Source organism: Echeneis naucrates, chromosome 5 (genome assembly GCF_900963305.1).
Source record: "Echeneis naucrates chromosome 5, fEcheNa1.1, whole genome shotgun sequence".
Taxonomy (NCBI): Eukaryota; Metazoa; Chordata; class Actinopteri; order Carangiformes; family Echeneidae; genus Echeneis; species Echeneis naucrates.
This window is the reverse complement of record NC_042515.1, coordinates 3,584,171-3,608,193: the sequence shown is the minus strand read 5'-3', so window position 1 is coordinate 3,608,193 and position 24,023 is coordinate 3,584,171. Positions and strand designations below refer to the sequence as shown.

At 43.5% G+C, this 24,023-nt stretch overlaps 3 protein-coding genes and 1 long non-coding RNA gene across 8 annotated transcripts in view; all 4 read right to left on the bottom strand.

The window, feature by feature from the left end:
- On the bottom strand, window positions 1-553 carry her15.1 (hairy and enhancer of split-related 15, tandem duplicate 1). The gene is made up of 2 exons (XM_029502924.1): window positions 491-553; window positions 1-390 (listed from the first exon to the last, which is right to left on the bottom strand). The coding sequence occupies exons 1-2, from the start codon at window positions 551-553 to the stop codon at window positions 1-3; spliced, it is 453 nt and encodes a 150-aa protein (XP_029358784.1).
- Window positions 554-3,181: 2,628 nt separating this feature from the next.
- Window positions 3,182-8,974, bottom strand: LOC115043229 (uncharacterized). 3 transcript variants are annotated; one of them, XR_003840725.1, is made up of 3 exons: window positions 4,495-8,974; window positions 4,126-4,198; window positions 3,182-3,859 (listed from the first exon to the last, which is right to left on the bottom strand). It is a non-coding gene; the product is annotated as an uncharacterized LOC115043229 (long non-coding RNA). The 3 variants fall into 3 exon arrangements; XR_003840724.1 differs by having other exon boundaries at window positions 3,182-4,198; XR_003840726.1 differs by having other exon boundaries at window positions 3,182-4,198; window positions 7,344-8,974.
- A 471-nt stretch (window positions 8,975-9,445) lies between these two features.
- ppp1r15b (protein phosphatase 1, regulatory subunit 15B) lies at window positions 9,446-17,873 on the bottom strand. Of its 2 annotated transcripts, XR_003840723.1 has the most exons (3): window positions 15,109-17,873; window positions 11,595-13,109; window positions 9,446-11,060 (listed from the first exon to the last, which is right to left on the bottom strand). XR_003840723.1 is itself a non-coding variant. In XM_029501504.1 (2 exons), exons 1-2 carry the CDS (start codon window positions 17,092-17,094, stop codon window positions 12,897-12,899), a joined length of 2,199 nt encoding a protein of 732 aa, XP_029357364.1. In that variant the 5' UTR covers window positions 17,095-17,873; the 3' UTR covers window positions 9,446-12,896. The 2 variants fall into 2 exon arrangements, 1 of the variants encoding a protein (XP_029357364.1); XM_029501504.1 differs by having other exon boundaries at window positions 9,446-13,109.
- Window positions 17,874-18,678: 805 nt separating this feature from the next.
- Window positions 18,679-24,023, bottom strand: part of pik3c2b (phosphatidylinositol-4-phosphate 3-kinase, catalytic subunit type 2 beta) — a 32,679-nt gene continuing 27,334 nt past the window's right edge. For both annotated transcript variants that reach the window (XM_029501455.1, XM_029501454.1), the window contains exons 30-33: window positions 23,261-23,336; window positions 22,388-22,494; window positions 22,063-22,191; window positions 18,679-21,946 (exon numbers count right to left, since the gene is read on the bottom strand). In XM_029501455.1, the coding sequence (XP_029357315.1) occupies window positions 21,755-21,946; window positions 22,063-22,191; window positions 22,388-22,494; window positions 23,261-23,336 (504 nt within the window). In that variant the 3' untranslated portion in view covers window positions 18,679-21,754. The remainder of the gene's footprint in view (window positions 21,947-22,062; window positions 22,192-22,387; window positions 22,495-23,260; window positions 23,337-24,023) is intronic.

Sequence of the window (24,023 nt, the reverse complement as noted above, 5' to 3'; positions counted from 1 at the left end):
CTACCAGGGCCTCCACATGGCCCTGTCAGGGCCCGGCAGCTGCTTCCCTGCAGCCTGGACGTGGCTGTGGGAGGACAGGGTGGGCGTCAGGCCGGCGTGGAGGTGCTGGAGCTGCAGGGGCGTCACCTCCTTCAGGGAGTTCTGGGACAGGAAGTGCAGCGTCTCCTTCCAGCAGTGGGAGTATCCGTCGCTGTGAGCCGTGCGAGCGCCGGAGCTCTGAGGCCGCAGCTGCTGCTTCAGGAACACCACCGTCATCTCCAGCACGTCGGCCTTCTCCAGCTTGGCGTTGGGATCCTGTTTGTGGAACTCCTTCTCCAGCAGGACCTTCAGCTGCTCGATGCAGCTGTTGATGCGATCTCTGCGCATCTTCTCCACCACCGGTTTCCTCAGCTGTTGGAGAGAAGAGGAGGCTGGGTCAGGAAAAACTTCACCACGGAGCTCACCGAGGAAAAACACGCAGCGCAGATGGAAAGTGTGCAGCACGACTTACTTTGTGTCTGTCTTTGGTGGAGAGCTCTGAGATGGGAGAGTCTCTGGTGCTGCTTGGAGCCATCCTGGTGGAGAGCAGAGTGAGCAGTGATGAGACTGAGGAGCCCTCTCCTCTATTTATAGGCCCACATTAGCATTACAAAGCCATGAGTCCCAGGCAGGATTAGCTTTCCCACACTCTGAGGCCAGTGGGCGAGGCCCGCACAACAATAGGAGAGAGGCATCAATTATCTCATGGTTAACTGGCCTGGTGGCCTCAGCGGAGGGAGGCTGCTGCAGATCTGTGGAGGTTCAGACCTCCACTTTTATTACCTGGGAACCTTCCCGCTCTCTCATCTGATCAGGCCGCTGCAGATGTGCAGCAGCCGGGACGGCGGCCTGATAAGGGCCACAAACACATAAAGATAAGACACATGCTGGATTCACAGACAGCCGACAGCAGGTCGGTCCACAGGACCCCGAGACCTGGACTCACCTGAGAGGACAGACAAAAACGCTGTTTCTGGACACCGACAGTCATATCTTCGTTAAGTCATCGATCATTGATCATTGGGGGGGGGGGGGGGGGGCTGCACAGAGATTTGTTGGTATCAGTCAGAGGAAACAACAATAAAAATCATTTACCTGAAGACATGATGCTGAAATATGAAGCTGCAGAGTTTCTCTGTATGATGCTGAGAAACCAGATGAGTTAATGACTGTGTCTCTTGGTGGGGGGGGCACACTTCCTCTTCAGCCATAAACCTGCCCCCCCCCATCACACCTCCTCCCTGTAGGTGGTCCTACAGACCAGATCTGCTAAGCAAACAAGCGTCAGATATTATTACTCCACCCCCCCCACCGCCGGCACGTGGATCTGTGAGTCTTTTATGTTGTTGGGGAAGTGTGCACGAGACCCCCCCATCTGTCTCCTAGCAACAGGAAGCAGCGTCGTCCATTAGAAACTGCAGCTTCTTCTTCTTCTTCTTCTTCTTATTATTATTATTATTATTATTATTATTATTATTATTTTCTGATGTCACGTGATCTTATTTTAGCTCACAGACATAAATGATATATTTAGATATAGTTACTGATCCACGTGCAGTATTAATATAATCACTTTGTTTTACTCTGTTTGATATTTGTGTATTTGTTTTTGTTTTTGCAGACCTTATGTTTTTAGATTACATGTTGTTATTGGAGATCTTTTTTTTTTTCTTATTATAAAACTTTGAAGTTTCATCTTCTTCTCGTTATTTTCCTCATCATCATCATCATCCACGTCACGGCCGGCGGCACACTTCTGTCTGGGCTGACAGAGGAAGTGTGGGGGGCAGGAGGCTGTTTGTCGTCCGGACTTTATGGGCCTTTATGGCTGCGGACTGTGGGAACCCGTCAGGTGTGAAGAGTCCACGCTGCAGCGGGCTCTGGCCCGGGTGGCGCCCAGCTCCTCCCGGGGCTCCTCCCGGCCTCCGGAGCGGCACATGTCCGGGGAGCAGCGGGTCGGCGGGTCGGTCCCACTGCTCCCTGTGGAGGCCGTGGTAGCTCGGACACACGCTGCTGTGTGTGTGTCTGTGTGTGTGTGTGTGTGTGTCTGTGTGTGCAGATTGTGTCGACAGGTCACAGCCTCACTCTGCTGGTTTCTGTGCGTAAATGCGCACGGCGGAGGCTCGGCTGTGCAACATTTGCACGTTCTTTCTTTACACTTGTGTTTCTCCACGTTTGTCTTCAAAGTACGACAACCAGGCCTCCTATGAACCTGCTTCAAGTTGCCTTTTGTGAAGGCGGAACAGGCGCAGTACGTATGAGCTTCTCCTCTTTGTGTTGTTATTAATTGTGTATTAAACATTCCTGTTGTTCACTTTGCCCTGTCAGCCTCGTGTGTTGAGTCGTTGTTGTGTCAGTAAACCCCAAACACACAACACACTTCAGTTTGTTACAGCAGCACCGAGCACAGACGTACAACAACAACACCACGCTGTCCAGCTGCAGATCCTCACAGCTCCCACAAATATCACCAGACGATGGAAACGATTGATTTGTAGAATTAACTTCATCTTTTTGGAGTTTAATGAAAAGGTCTTGAGAATTGAGGTCATCAGCTGATGACCTGAAGACCTGGAGGTCCTAAAGAGTCCAACAAGTTTTACATGGAAGGCGGCTGAACCTGTTGGTGGTTTGGTTTGAGATCAGATTGGAGATGAGTCTCACAGATCAGGGTTCTGGCCTTTGGAGGACAGTGGCCCACTGGGTCCAGGTTTACGGACCGGAGGGGGGTTTTGGTTGGAACCAGGTGGAACCAGGTGGAACTGTTGGAAAAGCTCTGCAGTGACATCTGTTGGTTAAAATGGTGTGATCTATCAGAGATCCTGAGAGCAGCTGTGGGTCATCCTGGACCGGTCTGAACGGGCCCGTTAAACCAGCCTTGTTCTTTAGAAGGCCGGTCTGTGTGAGGTCTGAGATCAGGATCAACCTCCGGGGTCCAGTCACCTCAGCAGAGCCATCTGTGGGTCAGAACTGGACAGATCCTGGAGCTGGATGTCCCCCAGTCCCACCGTCTGAACTGGTCTGGCTTCACGTCTGGAGGAAACAGGAGTAACTCCCGATAAGACCCAGTTCTGCACCTCACACGGTTCATACGATTTGTTCTTTGCTCCTGCAGGTAAAAACCAAACAGCTCTGTTGTTTCCACAAACTCAGCACAAACATGTAACATTTAAAAGATTTATTTCAACAAAAACATCCGACCGGTACACAAGCTGGACTGTAACAATTTATCATTAAACAAAACAGCAACGAAAAAAATCGAATTAAACAATATGCTTAAATAAATAAAATCATCACTTCCCTTTGAATTAAAGGGTGAACAAATTCATTAACATCAATTCAGCTGAATCAACGTTAATGACTGAACCTCCAGTAGGAGCGTCCAGCTGTGGAGTCCGGCCCTTTTCTGCTCCACACAGATGTTTCACATCCCAGACCACGTTGGACCGGAAGGCCAGAGGTGGACTCTGGTGTGTCAGCAGTGTACGAAAGGCCTCCATGTTTTTAAACACAATCTACAGCAGCACAACTGCTCATCATGATGCATATAATGCATTTCTAAGTTATCCGCAGATATTCAGACAGAAAAGACACAAATCGTCATTAAAAAATAAAATCTGGCACAATCAAATTCCTTCCAGTTGAAGCCACATTTTAAAGGCAGAGCGGAGCCGCCTCTTCTTCTGCGTCAGGAAACAGACGTAGGCTGTCTCTGGAGTATTTGGAGCAGCCGCTGTGGGACGGCAGCGTTCTCCTGAGCGTGATGAAGGACACCGACGTCCCGCTCTGCAGCTTCTCCACCTGACCGCTGCACCTCCGCTCCAACAGGTGGAGTTTACACCTGAGACACACCAGGGCAGCGTTAACACACACACTTTTTTAATCAATAACATCTTTCAGAATCACTAAAGTTTTTAGTCATTGTCAAGATGTTTAACTCCTCCTGTACACAATCCACGACCACATCAGCCGCCAGATTTCTCCAGAGCAGATCTGATTCGTCAGATCATTAGAAATATAATCATGAAAAGCCTTAATCCTAATTTATTTACTGCTGCCTCTTAGATGTGAGGATTGGCAGTAAACTCGGACATGAAAGACAAATACCTGTCGGGTGTATTGATAATGAAACTTTTCCAATCGTGGGGAGACGTCACTGAAGGTTTCTGTCTGATCGTCACTGACACAAACAAAATGATTTTGACAACTTAAAACACATATGTAGTGAAACTTTGGCTTTAAAATGATTCATACATGTCCTAAACAATAATCACACAAAAGCATCTGTTCATGTTGATGTAGTTCACAATGTTGAAAAACCAAAACAGTCCTGATCTGAGAACAGAGCCGGTGTTCTACCTGAACCTGGACCTGCTTCACAGCTGATTAAATAAAAACTAGACGGTTTCTTCTGAACTGTTCTCGACTACATTGTGACGTATAATAATTTGGAGTGAAGAGGTTCTTCAGGCTCACCTGAACAGCTGCTCCTTCATGCTGCCCTGAAGTGTCAGGTCCACGTACTGAGGCATTTCCAGATGTCAGTCCAGAGGACGTCTTCTCACGTTTGCGTCTCCTCTCTGTATTTATGCAACTCGGCCTGCTCTCTCTCTCTCTCTCTCTGCTGTCCGACCAATCAGGAGCTCAGAGTTCATTTATCACTGAACTACAAAAATCCAACTAAATAATATTCTGTATAAAAAAATATTTTACATTTTTAAGATATTTAATTATTGTCACTGAGCTGAAAACCAGTTTGAACAAAATCAATGATTTTTTTTTTTAGTTTCACTCCTGATTGGTTGACAATCAAAATTAATAAATAATCTGAACATTGTTTAATATAAAAATCAGTCTGTTGTGTGACAGAGTGACACAAGTGGAGCAGATGTGGTTTAGTTTGGTTTGTGTGCAGATGGAACCTGAGAGCCACACGGATGTCAGCCTGAGTGCACACACACACACACACACACACTTCTATTGTGTGTGTGTGTGTGATGGACGGAGAAGTGTGGGAAGCCGAGTGTGTCCACGGGTTCACAGAGCTGGGAGGCTGAGGGGGTCGTGTGACTGGGGCACGTGCTCCCCCCCCCCCGCCATCACCACACACAGACTGAACCATTTAAATCCACGGCAGAAAGAGAAAAAAAACAACTGAGAACCTGCAGCTTCATGGATGTGAATGTAGAGAGGATCAGCTGATCTACAGACTGATGAGGGGGGCTTCCTGTCAGCAACGGTGCAGAGCTGCACACGTTTTTGTGCCGACAGATACAGAGGCCTGAACTGTGTGAAGTCTCTGTTTCTGTCAGATAAACGAAGACGTATGAAGAGTAACTCCTTCATCTGTGATCAGACCGGTCTGTCTCTCAACTGGTCTCAGGGGCCCTGAGGGACAGCGCCACCTGGTGGCATCAATGACCCTCAATGATCTTATTCTCGTAAACTAGTTGTGGAGACAGAGAGTTTAAGTAAAGCAGGTCAGCCAAACAGCTGTTTTAGATAATCTGTCTAATTTCTGTTGATTTACTCAGTTATCAGTTTTCATATTGTTTTAATGCACTGTGTTACTATTTCTGGTGTTATTCTTTATTCTTCTTCAGTGAAAATATAAATTATGACATTCATGACCGATAATTTCATGAGTTATTATTATAGGTTTTATTACTTATTACAGTGTTTTACTTATTAATTGATGTTTCACAGAATCTGAAGTCTCATCTTACACTAACAGTCCACAGACAGAGACTGACAACGTCAAACAGCACAGTAAAGAAGCAACATTGTCGATGTCAGGGATTCTTGTTCATTCACTGTTAATGCAGAACACAAACCTAAAAACTAGATCCAGATTAGATATCTGTTCTCATCGATCCTGAAAAGAGAGTTCAGGTCTTTGGACTGTAATGTATGCTAATCCATTTTTCAGCAAATTTAGAAATAATATGTAATTACTCTAGTGACAGAAGTCAAATACAACAGCAGAGTTGATTTCAATCACCAGAATTATTTTTGTTAATTGACGTGAAATAAAATTGTTACTTTAAATAAAGTTTTATGACAGCCGGAGTACCTGATGGAGTCAAGTCTCTGCATGCTGAAGCTGAGGTTTGTTGTTTGATCTTAGATGCTCCAGAAAAACAATAGAGCGAACAACTCACTCCTGCATGTGCATGCCCTTATTAAAGCACACGCACACGCACGCACAACAAACGTGTCTGTGTGCGTGGGCAGCAGCTTCCGCCTGCAGGAACACTGAGGAAACGTCGACTGGACGTTTGGAGTGGACCTGAGCAGAAACGCTGCAGTTTTTAGGATCAGTTCATCATTTTAGAAAACCTCGTTTAACCAACAGTCACATGTCCATGAACATGGAAACACACTTTTTCTCCTGGTCATACTGGACATGGACAATTATCACACACTTACACACACACACACACACACACACGTGCAGACATGTAAACACACAGAGTTGGTCATTTTGAGATCTTGCCAGTGGCCCAACCTGCTGTTACAGGACTAGGCTTAAATGTTTGTTTCTCTCAGTCTGGTGTGTGTGTGTGTGTGTGTGTGTGTGTGTGTAGTCAGTGTTTGTTTTCAGGCTGCTACTGACGACTGACGACTTCACTCCGGCTTCACCTTTCAAAGTTCAACATGTGAAGACAGAGTGACACTTCACCTGTGTGTGTGTGTGTGTGTGTGTGTGTGTGTGTGTGTGTGTGTGTGTGTGTGTGTCTTACAGGGCTAACGTGAAGAAGAGTGAGTCTCAAGCCATCCTCAGTCGAGCTAAAAACAAATCTGTCATCTTTCAGTGCACCAGAGACGATGTGGCCTCTAAGATCACCACATTTACAGTTTCTAACAAAACAAACTGTCAGACGCACAAAAAGTGTTCGGCTAGATTTCAGGCAGCAGCTCGGGTTACAGGTGTGTGTGTGTGTAAACAGTCATCAGTGTGTGTTGTGTGATGAGAGGCTGACAGGAAGGGTGTGTGTCGCCGACTTCTTTCATCTGGAAATACAGGATTTAGGAAGAGGAAACTGCAAACACTCATTTTTCCCTGTGCAGGATCTTTGATGTTTCGCAGCCCGACTGAGATAGACGAACATCAAATATGATCTGATCACACACTGAAAATGATAATTATTACTATCACTATTATTGTTATTATTATTCTGTATCATTTTATAGTCTAGATCAACTTTTACATTTCTTTCATTTCTTGCTGTTATAATGGCGTAAAAAATTGCGTAGTTCAGAAAATGCCTTAGTTTAGGGGGGCTGTGTTGGATTCTCTCTCTACCTGCCACCCCGTCACACACCTGGAGGGGCGGAGCTTCGGCGGGTAACAGCAGGTAAATCCTCGGCTTTTCATCTGCAGCCTCAGTCAGAGTCGACCTCAGAGGAGGAAACGCTGCAGCTGCATCTGAAGGTGAGACAAAGACCATCAGCTTCTCAACGCACTTTATGTTTCCGTATTTACAGACAGAAATGGGCTGACACACAGGTTGAAGTAACTGAGTTTGCTGCTTTAGTTTCTTTTTGCATCTGACTCAATTAATGAGTTTTGAGGACACACTGATTTATTTCTGCTCTGATTTTTTTTATATTTTCTTTAGTGAAGATATTTGAAAGAAAAATGACAAAAGAAAGTCAGTGATTAATATTTGAGGTTCTAATTGTAGTATTTTGGAATATACCATTTTCAGTCTGTATCTAAACGAGCTGCTTGTAGCGGTTTTCTGATTTAATGTTTTTATTTTTGTTTCAAACCTTTGAATCCGTTACATTTCAGCGTTTTAAATTCTTCTGCAGATGAGAATGACTGATATTTATTCAGTCTGCTGGTAATTTTTTTATTATTTTGTCCATAAAAGCTCACAAAACGAAGTGAAACCAAGAGGCGCTCAGTTTTAAATCATGATCTTGATGAAGAAAATCCAACTCTCACATTTACGAAACAATTTTTTGTGGCTTTCAGACCTAAATTCAACTGAAACGGTCATTAGATGATGAAGGCTGCTGCCTCAGTGAACTAATAAAACGGCACAAACAGACTCGGTCTCAGGTTTTGTGTCTTTCTGTCAGCAGGACTGATGATGACTCACCACTGTGGACTCTGGTGTTGTTAGACTCCATCTACAGAGCCAGGACTTCTGTTCAGGTATCAGTCAGACCAGATCACACAATGAGCTCCTCCTGCTCTCCTCCAATCATTGAACAGCGTTCTTCTTACCTGAGCTTCAGTCTGTCTCCTTCTGCCGGACTCTGTGAGGACCGCGGCGTCTCTCAGTCCTCAGACTCTCTGTCCAGCTCCGTGCCGTTCTTCCTCTACCCCTCCAGCATGGACCCCTCCGGCCTCGGCCTCTACAAGGGCCCTCTGAGGGGCCCCGGCCCGGGGCTCCTGCCCTACCTGACCCCCTTCCACCACCACGGACACTTCAGCGTCTACGACTGCCCCTTCGAGCCGGCGTTCATCCAGAAACGGAACGAGAGGGAGCGGCAGAGGGTCAAGTGTGTGAACCAGGGCTACGCCAAACTGAGGGACCACCTGCCGGGCCAGAGTGCCGACAAACGGCTCAGCAAGGTGGAGACGCTGAGGGCCGCCATCAGGTACATCAAGTACCTGCAGGGACTGGTGGAGCTGGAGGACGGGAGGCACAGCAGGGGGGAGTCCCCCAACACCTCGTCTCCTGGACCAGACTGTGGGGGAGAGTCAGAGGGGTTCACATGTTAATTATGAACACACACACACACACACACACACACACACACATCATGGGAAAACAGCTGACAGGACAGGTCAGGTCAGAACAAAAACACTGGATTTACTGTTTCTATCAGAGTTAGAATTTAACAATTCAGGATTTCTAATGAACAAAAAGCAAATTATTGTTTGAAGGGCCTTTAAACATTTAAACATTGTGACTCATTGGGACGACACCACTGTAAAAATAAGTCAGCATGGATTGAAGTTTTCCTATAAACTTCAAAAAAAAAAAAAAAAAAAGACAACAGGTGATGTCAGAGTTCAGACCAGGTGAGATCAACTGTTGCAATCGATTTCTGAGATGGAAAATGTCTGTCAGAAAAAAAAAAAAAAAGAACCATTAACAGTTTGTTCTGATGATGTTCAATCTTGTTAAAACTAAACCAGAATGTGCTCAACCTGGAGGGGACAACGTCACCTGAGCTGCTTCTGCAGTGACTTTGCTCCTGAAGGTGGCACCGTTTGGCTTCTGACCGGCTCCGCCTGCTGAGCAAAGTGCAGACTAAAGAACGAGTCAGTTAAAACTAAATATGATCCAATTCCACCTTAAATACATATAGGAATTCTATGTATGACAGATTTATAACATCACTCTTGATAAAAACAGTAACTCCAGCACACAGGGGTGAAAAACAAAAACACAATGGGCCAGTATCATCATTAAATATTGTTTTTATTTAATATTTAAGTCCTATTGAGACTGTGAAGAAATGAAGCACGATGAGTTTTCCACCAAATGAAGCATTAGAAAAATAAAAAGCTTTCTTTTGACTAAAATAACAACAAAGATTCATTTGTCGATTTTTTTCCCCATTTTATCCTGAAATCCACCTTCACCTGTTTTCAGATTTTTAGGTTTTAATCAAATGAGTCGTTCCCTCTTCAGTTTTCACTCTAAGCACCAAAAACGTTGACCTTCCTCTCCAGTAAATCAACACAATGAAGTGACTCATCTTTTAACATCAAATCTTTTTTTACACACCGAGTTTCCTCAGCAATTTTCTCTTCAGGTGAGTGCTACTGAGGACTTTGTAGTGTTGCTGTAGGAACAGAGACTCATGCAAATACTTAAATCGGAGCAAGTTAAGCCAGAAAACATTTGACTGAGTAGGATCCTCCTTCACTATACAGACTGGTTAGAGGTTTAGATTACGTTTAACTTGAGTGATACGTCTCTCAGGAAATGTTAAAACTTTTTAAAATAAATTGTGAGGTGACGTAAAGACAATCTTTAAGAAAAATTTGTTTCCTGACACCACACACAGACATGATGATCAGTATGTAGTTTAGATTATGGGACAGTCACACCCCCACAGCTTCTTTAAGCTATTTAGGAAAACTTAGTGATTAAAATCAGCTCCACTTCCACATTTAAGTTCTGCATTAGAGCTCAGACCATTAGACGATCAATCAAACAGATGATTTGTAATGTTTTCTGTCAGACTCATTAGGACTGTTAGTCTCATGGATGAAGAGATAAAGATTAATTACTAATTATCTTTAGTTTCCGGTTTTCAGTGAAGGCATTTTTGGTTCATTTTGGAAAAGGAAATTGCTCAACCCTGTGTCCTGTCAAAATAAAAGTCCTGAAAAACAGTGCCAGCTGAAGATTTTGGCTCTGTATCATTCATAAACATTGAGGCGACTAACTCCTCACATCAATACTAACCCTGCCTCTCTGGTGTCAGGACATTCACAATCCACGGTAAAAAATAATTACTTTACTTAGTTAAGAGGAAAAAGTGAAGATTTCCTTTTGAATTTTGGACTGTTTTTCACAGCACTAAAGCGAGAAACTGAACATCTCTGAGAGACAATGTCAGACTTTACTTTAATTTTATAAACTCAAGAGACTGATTAACCAAGAAGTTTACATTTGTCAGTTGTTCCATTTCCCACTCAAGTGTTTGGCCTTTCCTTCATTTTATATTTTCATAATTGAATGTTATAATTATGTTAGTTTTCTCTGTAGTCTCTTCTCAGTCTAAATTTAATTAATTTAGTGTAAAGACACAAGCCTTATTAAAATATGAGCTCCTCCTAAGCTAATTAAATATCCAGGATCCTTGGAGACAGGAAGACGTGGCCTCATTTATGCTTTCATCTGCAGAGGGAAAAATAACAAGGTGACTGAAATTTCAGATAGAGACGAGTAAAACACATGTGATGATAATTACTAATAAAGAAGTTGATTATTTAAATGATGAGTGTCAGCCTGGATCCTGACGGTCTTGTTTGGGACCAGATCACAGCAGTGAACTCTGGGAATCTGCCGGATGAACAGAAAGATGTTTGTTCTCTGACATTTTTACCAGGTTTTACAACAACTTCATTAAAAAGTCTGATAAAACTGCAATGTTTCGGTCAAAACTCTGAACTATATATATATCTATCTTCAGTCAGCTCACTTGCTGTGGAGAAGCAGAGTAACTGTCTTGAAACTGCTTCCTGTTTTTGAATCAGGTGGATGTTCAGTTCAACATTCAGATGATAATTTAAAGGGAGATTTCTTTTAATACCACAGTGATGAATATCATACTAATTAGAAGCAAATACTATTTGATTATCAGTGATTAGTGAGTCCGAGCAGTTAAGGAACATTTTCTACAATAAAGAGAGAAGCTCATGCAAATCAACACTGAACCCTCAGTTCCTTCTCCTGTCAGAATTTAACACTCACACACCAGCAGTCTTTGGCATTAAAGAGCAGATGGGACCAAAATAAACGCTTTGGCTGCAAATACAAACACTAAACTTAGTAATATCACATACGTGAATCCTCATTATACACTGGAGGCTTCACCTGGACTGTGATGGGGTCTGATCACTGGTTTTTTATTCCTTCTGTCAGGAAGGAGTCGAGCTGCAGCCTGACTGTCAGGTGACCATCAGCTTTACACCTGAGTGACAGAGAGAAACTGGTGTTTCCATTAAAACTAAAAAAATAACAACATTTAATGAGCCCCGGGTAATTTTAAATACACTGATGGAGACATCTGCTGGTTTTCTTTGTCACTTGCACTTGGAGTAAAATCAATTGTAGGTCAAATCAAAGACAAAGATGTCACCTTCAAGAGAAATTGAGATGGATAGTTATTCACACTGAATGATCAATGGTTGCAATATCATTATTAGGCAGGTTAATCAATACTGGAATAATCATTGCTTTCATTCTAAGGACTTTTAGAGGCCAAAGTGGTGAATGAATCCTGTATCTTATAGAGAAAATAAACTGATTCTGATGCAATCTTATCATCAGCTGATCCCTGTGAGTTTCCTTGGGAGCCACCTGCCGAGTTGCTCAGTGTTACTTGACATATACTGAAAACAGAAGCTTCTTTCTGTGTCTGATGTGAAGGATTAAAAGGATGAGAAACAGATCAGAACCAGCTTGAGAAAGCACTGAAACTGAAAACAGCTGCAGACATTTTTGCTATGAAAAGAATGACATCTCTCAATGTCTGCAGAAAGGCTTTGAAGACTTTTCAGCCCCAACATGATTTTTCCTCACAGTGAAGCCACAAGTTAAGCCCTTCAAAACACTGAATACCGTAACAACACACTTCACAAGCAATAATTTTGCTGAAGCTGTCAATTATGTAGTTGCCCTGAATCTTCAATTAGTGCTGAATGAAAAACGATGAAGCTGCAGTAACACATTGGTGTGGATTCAGTCTGAGGCTGGATCACACCAGAAAGAGGACTAAAGTCAGTCAGGAAAGAGTCCAGCAGTTGTCTCTGTCCATCTGCTGTCTCTGTGTATATAGTGTCAAAGCAGTTTGCATTTCTACTAAACAAATGCAGCTTTCCATTTCCTCAGGATGATACATGTTGAACTATATGGTCATCATGGACTTTCAGGAAAGATGCTTCATCCTACTCAGGCATCCTGGACATAGAGGACAGAATGTCATCCTCTAGCATCCAGGATGAAGAAGAAAATGTTTTCCTTTGCCACCCTGGAAGTAGAGAACAGATCTTTGTAGGGGAAAATTGTCCCCAAGCATGCTGGAAATAAAATTTCCGACAAATTTTTGCCGTCAGGCATCCTGGACATAGAGGACAGACCGTTGTCCTAAGGTGTTGAGGGTGTAGAGGACAGATCTCAAGCCTCCTGGACGTGGAGGGTTATGATGCGGTGGTAGACCAGGCTGCGGTGCTGTGGCTGCAGGCAGTAGGCAATGCTCTGCTCCACCTCCTGGCAGCGTCGCAGGAAACGGCAGCGGTCCCGTGCCAGCTCCTCCCAGGGTCCCCGGCGGTCCTCCTCCTCCTCACCACAGCTAGCAAAGAACTCCTCCACATTATCACAGAAACGGACCTGGGAGTGAAAAGATAAAGGCAAGCGGTCCTAAGTGCCAGTGGATCAAACCTGAACAGCTTCTGATAAAAACCTACACCAACCTGAGAACTATTGACCTGATTTACTTCAAATTTTATTTTCTGAGTTTTGGCTTAATAGTTTGATGGCGTCTTCAGGTAAACAAGTGATCTCTGCTCAAAAGGTTGGTGATGGTCAATTCAGTGTTGTACTGATTCATAATTAAAATAATATAAGAAGTAAAAACCATCAAAAGAGAACTTTTAAAAAACGTATGGACTGACAGATTGAGACTGAAGAATGAGCTGCAGTAAGAGAATGGAAAGGGCTCCGCTGTTTTTGACTGAGCAGCGCTGTGCTGATTGGCTGTTTAGGCTGTTTAAAATGATGCGGGTTGCGCCCACAAATGCACTTCCTCTAAACGCCTATCAGATTTGCCACTCTTGAGGTGACTGTTAGAAACTTTAAATCATGTAACTTTCCTGTTTCAACATGAATTTGAGAATACCCCCCAAGAAAATCCGGTAGTGCAGGAATTTACACATTTCCTCAAAACAGTTCACCCAGACAAGTTTTATTTTTCGGGAAATGTAAAAATGTCTAAAATGAAAAGTGAAATGAAGGAGCCTTTTCTGCTGCTTATACTCCACCAACACTAAGTGAGACATAATCTCGCTGGGCTCAGGACAGGAATGTAAGCTCTCGCCGTTGCATTACAGATGTCTGGCTGTAGCTGATGATGTCAGTGAAATAAGACTGAAAATAGGATGCAGCATTAATAAACAGAAATTAGGAGCTGTTTGGTTTGTGTTACTCAGTGCTTCTAAGTTTACAACATGTAACGATCAACTGTCCAGCAAGTGGAGCGTTTTCTATATTTGAACCATTTCCTGGAAAACAAGAATATTTTCAGTAAATAGATTCAATCACCTGACGGCATCAGTCAGCCCAACTCTAGAACAGGCACTAAACTCAGTAGATGCTATTCTAATTACAAAGACTGAAGGGTACAATGACTCTTGACTCATGATCAGAAACCGTTCAGTGCTGAAGGTCAAAGTCATGACTCATCACATGACGAGCTGTAGTAAAACATCACGATGTAACAGCATAGACAAGGGGAAAGAAAACCCAAGTCAATTCCTGCAAATGACTAACAACACTACACAAATGTATTTTTCTGACAAACTTCAAAATGTCATTGGTGATATTTGACTTCATTCAGGTATTGTTATATTGTCTGTAGAAAAATGTCAATGCTACCTCAAAGTCTCCCCATTTCCACCACATTTTTGTGCAGTTATTTCCAGATTAAAATATTAACACTTTGCTTGCTAATTGAAAGATAAACGTTGAATAAACCCATTACTGCTTCAAAGTAAGATAAAATATAAAGCAAACTGAACAAACTGCCTTAGGATGGTTTTATTGAATTTCAATACTTGTTTTTGCACATCAAACTGTTGTACTATCAGGTGATATTTCCTGAATATTTACTGATATCCCTCACTGTCTGTCACTTTAAATAAACTCGTCTGCCAAGTGAGTGAATGTTCTACAACGATAAAACGAGGACAAGTCTCATGTCATCAACTAGAGAGAGCACTGTGCCACTTCAAGCAGAAAGCCTGTACTGACACGTAATCACTGTTTTGAAATATGTATGAAATGCGACGATATGAAAATATTTCTGACCTGATGTTCAAGATCTACGACTGAAACTGAAACTATGTCTTAAGGTTGGGTAACAGCTGAAGATACAAGTTTATCAATGAATAAAAACAACACAATATAAGTTCCCAATGATTTGGATAATCAAGACCAGTCATTTATTTAAAACTGGTACTGGTACTCCACTAGTGTCTAAATGTTTTCGTTTTCCCGACCACAGTCGACTGAATTTGTCGATTAGACTCGACACAAAACTGTGGGCATCAGCTTTTTCTCCCTAAATGCTGACAAGAACATTGAAAGACAGAAGAAGAGGAAACACACTGACCTTCTTGGTGGGAGCACAGTTCCTACTGGTGGAGGAGGTTGAGGGTTCAGAGAAGCCGCTGTCCAACCTCTCCTCTGCCCCTTGTTTACTGTACTCAGGTGGAGATGCTGCTTTATGACGGGGAGAGTGGAGGCGAGCCTGGGAGACCTTCTTGGCCTTGGCCCTGGAAGAAGCCCCAGAGGGCTCTTGAGTCCTGAGTGGGGCCTGAAAGTTAAAGGGGCTATAAGGGTCTAAGGAGGAGCTGAAGGAGCTCCACAGGCGAAGGTTTTCAGCTTCATCCACCTCACTGGCCGAGGTTGAGTCATCCCACACGTCCTGGCTGCATGGAGATGTGAAGGAAGTGATGGGAGGGGATGCTGCCAAGGAGGAAAGAGGAAGAGGGGTAGAGTCAGGGGAAGAGTCAGGGGAAGAGTCAGGGGTGGACTGGGAGGATGATGGTGGTGTGGGATTGGGAATGGTCCTGGGAGCAGTTCTGCCAGTGTGTAGTGGGGCTGTAAAATTTTGAGGGTTGTAGGGGTCCAGACTTTGGCGCAAAGAGTTCCACAGGCGGTCCGCCTCAGAGTCTGCCTCACTGTCCGAGTCTGAGGCTTCATCGTCTTCATCTTCATCAGTGGAGTCGGACAGATCAGATGACCCCTCACTGTCAAAACCATCGTCATCCTCATCCTCACTAGAATCCATGTCTGACTGACTGCTGTCGTCATCACTACATGGGCAACCCATGATGAAGGCAATGGTTTTGTTCTGGCACTGGGCGGTGGAGACCACTGTTGTCTCTTCAGACTGATTCTCCTGTGAGGCAGAGTGTTGCTGAGTGTTTTCTTCCTCATCTACCTTGACAGACGCAGCCTCTCCCTCCTCAGAGGACTCTTCCTCCATCTTTGTGTTGTTGACAGTGACACAGTTTTCAACCAGTTCGGTCTCCTTCTGTTCTCCACTTGGGGCTTTCACCATGAGCAGGTCGTTTCTCTGGAAGTGTTCCTCTTCCAAGCTGGAGTAACCATTGTCCTGATCAGGGGTCAGAAGTGCCACCTCACTGCAGGCAGCGGCAGCTCCTGAACTGCTCAGGTGGTCTCTGATGTCAAGTTGGTGGTTTGGTGTCGACCCCTCTGTATTCTGGACTGTGTGAAGGCCTCCATTGTTAGCCGGCTCCTTTTTGTGGTCAGTGGGTCCAGTGTTTTCTCCCAGAGTCGATTCCCTGCCGTCGCTCTGGACAAACCCATTGGTTGTTTCGGCAGCAGGGGCTTTTGTTTCATTCCCCATTTGATGTGGACAAAGCTGGCCTGTCACCATGCCCTCCTTGGCCCGGGACAAATCTGACAACAGCCCTTTCTGTGAGCTCTCCTCTCCTCCCCAAAAGTTGCCCCACCAAGTCCTGCTTTTCCCACCGCTGCTCTTCACGGAGGAGCTCATGGCCTCGGTCACCCAGTCTCTCCCTCCGGAGGGTTTAATTTCCTGAGATGACATCGAGCTCAGCAGAACATCACTGAAAAAAGTCCTGACAGAAGACAAATATCCAATCTGGGTTTCTTGGCATATTTTTAAGCCCATTTCTCCGTCTTCAATCCCCATCTCCCGCAGAGAGTCCGCGGTCAGCCAGGGCAAAGGCGTGCCGTCCCGGGGCTCCAGCAGGCCGAGGGCTCCGCCGTGCTGGCACCGCAGGTAGGTCAGGTGCGGAGCGGCGTGCTGCGTTAGCGGCATAATGTCGTCCAGTTGTCGTAAAAATTCCCTTTCTTCCTCCGCAAAACTGCTTTTTAAATCTCCATTGATCCATCCGACTCCTTTCTCGGACAGGTTCGGGGTTCGCGGTCTGCCCAGGAGATGTTTCTGCAGAAAAGCCACCGCGGGCCTGGACACCAAGGACAGCACGCTGATCCACGAGCTTTCCTGATTGCCGAGCCCGACGGAGGTGACTCCGTGGCCGCTCGGAGAGGACGAGCTCTGCCCGTCGGGTAAATGTCCCTCATTACTCATGTTTCTGAACATCTTCTTCCGATTCAAAAGTGCAAAAATATAAATTACCTGACAGTAAAAGTGGTCACGTCCTTTTTCTTTATTTTTTTAATAACAATAGCAGACTAACTGGTAATCTGACAGCTGTCAGACCGAAGGAGGTCCGGGTTAACAGCAGCGGCCAGCGGCTCTATCCGTTTCAGCACATCAAGTCTTTCTTATCAAGCATGGTCTTTACACGGATTGGCAAACATACCGATCACCACAGTCAGAGGGAACCCAGGAAATGTCACCCGTGAGCCCGGCGCGCTCCGCGGCGTCGACGCCTCGCAGAGAGTGGTGGTTGGACTTCTTCCTGGTGGACACTTTGGAGGAAACGGAGCTCGAGGAGAGAGGAGAAAGGCTGAGCACGCTTGATTCGTAAAACGAGGAAAAATCCAGGTCTGATGATGAAAGGAATGCCATTTTGTCAGATTTTAATCCCCCGTGAGAGAGAGAGAGAGGAAAAAAAAAAAGAAAAACCAACGGCGGCAGTGGCGGCGGCGGGTGGAGGTTTTCGTCCGGTCAACGGCGGCTGGCGGGTTAGCTTAGCTTATTTTAGCTTAGCTTAGCTCAGGCGGCGAGCTCGATCAAAAAGAGGCGATTATTTCAAAATATTCGGCCTCGAACTCGACTCCAAAAAGCGAAGTTGTCCCGTTTGAGTCTTTTTCGCGTCGGGTTGAGCGCTTTCTGCTGCCTCGGAGCGGAAGATTTTCACGGCGGCGTAGCTTCGTCTGGATCGGAGAGATTTCATCAGAAAGTCCGGAGACCGTCGTCAGTGACCCGCCTTTCCGGTGACGTGAGGCCTGCAGTTTGAGGGAGCGTCGCGGTGTTACTGACGCGAAGGGAGCGCGTCAGCAGCACACACCCCACCACCCAAAAAATAAATAAATATATAAAAAATAAACCCACCTCAACGACCCCCCAGGGACAAAGTCCCTGTTACATAATAAAAGGCTGTTACGTAAAAGCCTTGTGGCTCCTCACGTCTGTCCGCCACGTGTTTATCAGCCCAGAATTCACATACGGTCCCTTATTTAGACCGAAAGGGGAAATCATTTAAAAATAAACCGAAGAAGGCAGGAACTTTATTTTTAACAGTTCTGTCTTTAATCTATATAAATATCTGAGAGGCGGGGATAGATATTATAAATATAATGTATTCACACGATAAATATTTAAATTTCCAACTGCTGCTGTTTTTTTTTCTTTTATAAATATCTAGTTGTGTTATATTGTTGTCTTTATACCTTATATGGTTTGTTTCTATAAATATTTTTGGTATCTCATTTGTATTGTTCAGTTTGTCTTTTATGTGCAATACCTTGCTGTTGTAACATGGAAAATTCCCAGTTTGGAATCAATAAAGTAGATCTATCTATTTTTTTAATAATTTTTTTATTTTTAAATCTTGAAATCTTGACTAAATATTGCTTTTTCTTTGGGTTGTGTCATTTGTAAGGTGAATGAAACATTTTCAAGCGCATTTATAAAGTTCAACATGACCTGCTGATGCAGAGCGGGCAAGAAGGCATTGAAGGGGAATAAATACAGAAAAGAAAAGTCAGAAAACAGGAGTGAATTAAACATTTTTCAATTCAAGTTTATTTTTTAGTGCAAATAATACAAAACATGTTTCAAAATAAAAGTTACACATTAATAACAGCTTCTTTCTATGTTTGAATCTACATCAGAACGGTGTCTCCGACTACGCTGCAGTGGAAAATCCAATCACATTTTCATTAACTTCAGTATGTCCAGTACAAATAAAGATCCAGTTCATTTTGAACTTACATTCTCTCCCTGTAGTTTCAGGGGTGAGGACTCAGACTCACACACTTCACTGCACACCACTCTTTTCCATCAGGGAGATAAATGTGCTTTCAGATTTCAGCTTTCAGCTGCAGCTCAGTCTCATCGTTTAAAGTTCTTACTGAATTTCATTTCAAAAACTTCAGATTTAAAAAAAAAAAAAAAAAGAAAAAAAAAAAGAAAGAGAGTAGACGCTTTTCAATCCAGTAAATCTACTTATTAATTTGAATGATTACAGGGCTTGATTTGAATGCATCCTTCCTGTCCTTGTTTTTCCTTTTTACTTGTGTACTAAGTTGAGATTCACTCAAACAGCCAATGCAGTGACTGTACACATGAGCTGAAACAGTGTCAATGTCTGAGCTGCAGTTCACAGTAATGTTACACCCACATGCTAGGTTCTCACTGCAGGTTTGTACATTTTTATGCAGACCACAGGGCACAGCGAGCCTCTCAGCTCGCAGCCAAACAGCTTACAGGTGAATATTTAACACTTCATGTCAGCAGGGATGGGTCTGGATCATTAATGGTAGATCCATGGTCAGTTTCCTGTTATATATCAACAATTCTATTTTTATGGAGAAAACATCAAAGACAGCACTGCAGTCCTGTGTCAGGGTGTGTTCAGGTGCAATTCTGAGAGCAGGTCAACTGTGTTTTATCAGGATTGTGTTTATGTGTATTCCTAGATTAAATGAAGTGTATCTGTCGTGTCTGCATGCATCTGAAACGCCTCGTTCTGCAGATACACTAGAAGTGTGTTAGTAAAGTATGCAAAAACTGTGTGTGTTGCATTCAGTTTCCAAGGGCGTGGCTGCCTGTGTTTCACAAGAGACAGATGGATTAGTTACAGTTTTCACAGAAGTTAAGCCAATTTTAGCTTGTGCAAACACATCCCAGGTGTTTTTACATTTAATTTCATGTCTCTGTGACTTAATACGTTAATGCCAGCTGACACTGACTTGCATCAGGGATTGTACGACATACAGGACTGTCAGTTGACTCAGTACCACCAGCTCATATTCAGTTAGCTATAGCTCTGACTGCCTCAATATGTGTTTGAACCAAAGAGCTGAACACAACTGCAGCTTATACACAATAACGAGGAGCATTAGGTTTAAGAAAAAGCAATTTAAAATGTCTCAGGAAACCAGACTGAATGATAAATGCCTTCTCTGGACGAGGTTTCAAACATTTGGATAAGAGTGGTGAACTGAGTAGATCAGTGATGTTTGTTTCCTGCAGGTTCACCCCACCTCAGTTTGTCACATCTACAGCGCAAAAAACAACCTGCAGAAAATAAATCAAGCTGGCCTCATTAGTTACTGTGGCCTGCATCATTAAAATCCCGGAGAGGCAGCTTCAAATGGCAACAAAACCTTCCAAAAAAAGTACAAAAATCACAGGCAGAGGAGGAATAAAACGTGGAAGCAAGCAGCAGAAGGCTGAGCAGATTATTAAGATCTGAAAAGAAAAATCAGAGCAGGACAAGCTTAAAGGCAAAACGACAACAACATGTCCGCCCCGTCCACGTCTCCCTCTTAGACTTTAAGTTCCCATGTAGTCCTCGACCTGTTGGTCCACCTCAAAGATTTCAAATCAAACTCAAACCCACATCCACTCTTTAAAAAAATATCCTGTGTCCTGTCTGTAATTGAGGATCCGCTCCATTTATCCTGAACACGACTTCCTGTTAGCGACATTTAAGCTAAAGCTCTGTATGTACATGAACACAATGTCAAAACTCTTCTTCTCAGGTATTTTTTTTTTTTTTTTTTGTGTTGAAACCACAATCAAGACTTAATGCAGGTTTGTGTGTTTTCCCCAACTGACACAAGTTTTGATTATCTGGACACAAAAAGCTGCAGAAAAAAAAAAACATGCCACTGGAATTCCTTATTACAGCTTTCCAGTCCTGGAAAAAGTCCTGGGAAAAGTTTCATTTAACCTTTTTGATGAAAGATGGAAATCTTTGAAAAATAAAGGCTTCTTTAAAGTTGTGACAAACGTGAACCAGCTTCTGAACAGTAATGTGCTTTTTGTTCGTCATCGTCCCTGCAGATAAAAAACACTTTCTGCACCTTCAGCGAGTGTTTCCCCAGCATGTGATTTTTAACTTATCCGTCTTTTTCTTCTGTGTCACCTCAATGTACTCATTCATATCTGAACAACATGTGCAGGCAGAAAGTGAACTCCGCTCAATCCCTTCATAGGTAAATACTTTGAGTGGGACATCCACCTCCTCTGATCTCATGAAGCCTGTGGAACAGGCAGTGAATCCAAACAGAGTTCTTCTGTGAAATCAAGACATTTTCCTTTAGTGCCTAATTAATGTTGAATTCTGTTGCTTTAAAAATGTCTTAAAACTAAGTGTGACAGTGTGTCCTCGTGACTTTGCAAAGTTAAAATGTGAAAGTTTTGTTTACATATTCACAACATTAGAAGTCAAGTTAAATTAATAACTAATTAGTTAGTTTAACTCATCAGTGTTGAAATGACTTCACCAGGTGGAGTCTTTCTCGAAGTCAGAAGAAATGTTAATGTTTAAAGGACCCGACTACATCAGATGATAATGTCATTATCATTTTTTAAAACCAATAAATTGTTAGTCGGTCTTCCCTGTTTATAAACTAACAAACAGCTTGAAATGAACCGTGATGATGTCAGTGAAGTGACCTTTAACCTTAAACTTCTTCCCACACAGAGGGAGGATCAGCCACACAGCTTTTACTTTGAAAGGAGTTTCCTTTTTTCCTTCTGTCCTCCAGTTGAGGAGAATCACTTCTCTTCTTTTTCTTCTTCTTCTCTTCCTTTAAAACTGCCACTTCCTGCTTGCTATCCATCAGTGGGCGGAGTCAGATCCAGCTGCGCCCAGCTGGTGCCAGTCCACCCAGTGCTGACCGGGGACAAGCTTCTTCAGGGGGATGAAGGTCTCACCCAGCAGGGTGTTCTCCCAGAAAGCCCCGTCACCCAGAACCCTCAGGTGGATCACCCTCTGGTCCAGGTCTCCCCGGGGGATCCGCTCATACACCAGCTGTGGTGACAGAAGTAGGGAGGGGTGGGAAAAGAGCAGAGAATGACATTTTGTTCGGACAATTTGTCAGTTAGGTCTGGCGATTTAACGGGACTTGGGACAGGTTCCATTCGTACCATCTCGTTGTATGTGGGGTTGCAGGTGCGTCGCGCTGCCTTGGTCTTCCTCTTGCTGGTCTTCTGGGGGTCGGGGAGGAGGTAGAGCTTCACGTAGGGATCTGGGTCTGTCCCGTCCTGGAGGGGCTGCTGCACAAACCAAACACACATTCAGCCCGTAGAGTCACAGCAGCTGATCAGAACATCAAAACAACAAACAACACGTGAACCAGATCAATTGATAAATGTTCTTATCAGTAATAACATGAATAATATAGCTACAGTCGTAAACACTCATCACAACACACACACACACACACACACACACACACACAGTCAGACTGACCAGTCCTCGTATGTGCATGACCATGATGAAGAGTTTGTCGTTCTTGTAGGAGATGGAGAGTTTGACTTCACCGAGCTCTTTGCCTGAAGCTGGAGACCAGGAGATCTCTGCAACACACACAACCCATCCATGATACACAACAACACATCATTATACACACAGTACACACAACAACCCATCCATGATACACACAGAAACACAACAACACATCATTATACAGACAGAAACACAACAACAAATCATGATACAAACAGAAACACATTAGATACTGATTAAAAAATGGCCAACATAAAAAACACACTGGTGTGTCTGTCCTCTTCCATTAAGCAGGACCTGCAGCTGCATGAGAACCCGTTCTCTACACTGAGATCTGGACTTGTTTTATAATACTGTGTTTAAACGTGGACCTAATCTTTAAGGCACATTTACTTAGTAACAGTGTAATTGTGCTGGTTACTCTTCCTGTCTCCTCTCTGATAATATAAACTGAATATTGCTGATTTGATCAGTAACATATCGGACCTTAACCCTGAATATGTGTGTGTGTTTCTGTACTCTGAGCCAGATGTGCATTATTTGAAAAAGCTGGATTAGTTGATCTTTAACAGAGTTCAGAGTCCAGTCTACTCTAATGTCACAATGATCACACACAGTGATCACACAACGACACAGTCATGCTTCATTTCCTCGCACTGCTCATAAAAATGTACAGAACAAGAAAAATAAAAAAAAGAATATCTTATCTTTCTGATTTTAGACACAACAGCTGTGTGTGAAAAGCTCTGTGTCCAGGAGCAGTCAGTCGATCTGTATCTGTATGTTATATATTTAAAGGAGTGAGCGTCTGCCAGTGTTCAGGTAGCTTGTGTGTACCAGCTGGTTTGCTTGTTGTTGTTCCTGGTCTGTCGTCTCTGGGCAGCGGATGGAAAAAGCTGTAGACCAGGTCACACTGTAACACACACACACACACACACACACACACACGCGCACACACACATTATTCACACATCAAAAAACCAGCTGCAATACACAAGGAAAAAACTCTCCAATTAATGTTTCATTTTTTTTCTTTACACATTAAGTTTATTATTGATAATAACAGTATGTTTCAGTATGTTTCAGAAGACACACAAACACACACATACAAGGAGAGAAGATTTCCTGCCAAGCTGCTAAAACTGGACAGACCTGACATGGCAGCAGGGATCTACACCCACAGCGTGTGTGTGTGTGTGTGTGTGTGAAAGTGAAACATGAACACCGTGTTCTGATCAGTGCTGACTGTCACTGAACTTTGAAAACAAACTGAAGTCAGTCATTCTTCATTTACATAGTGGAGCTACAGCTGGTGATTATTTTCACTACATTTTACTGCCATGCATAATTTAAACACAAACTTATCGGAAATTGAAGATTTAACTTTTAAACGTATGAATTCAGTGTTGACTGGGAGAAATAAACACTGGTCTATTACTCTGAGAGTCCCTGTCACCTCAGCTGAAACCTTGATGGAGAATTTAAGATAACATATTTTACATATTTATCTGCAGCTGGATGGAAAATATGAACCTGACAGGAACATGGGCCACTGTAATCTGCTGTCACATTTAATCCGCTGATCAACTGATTATAAAGA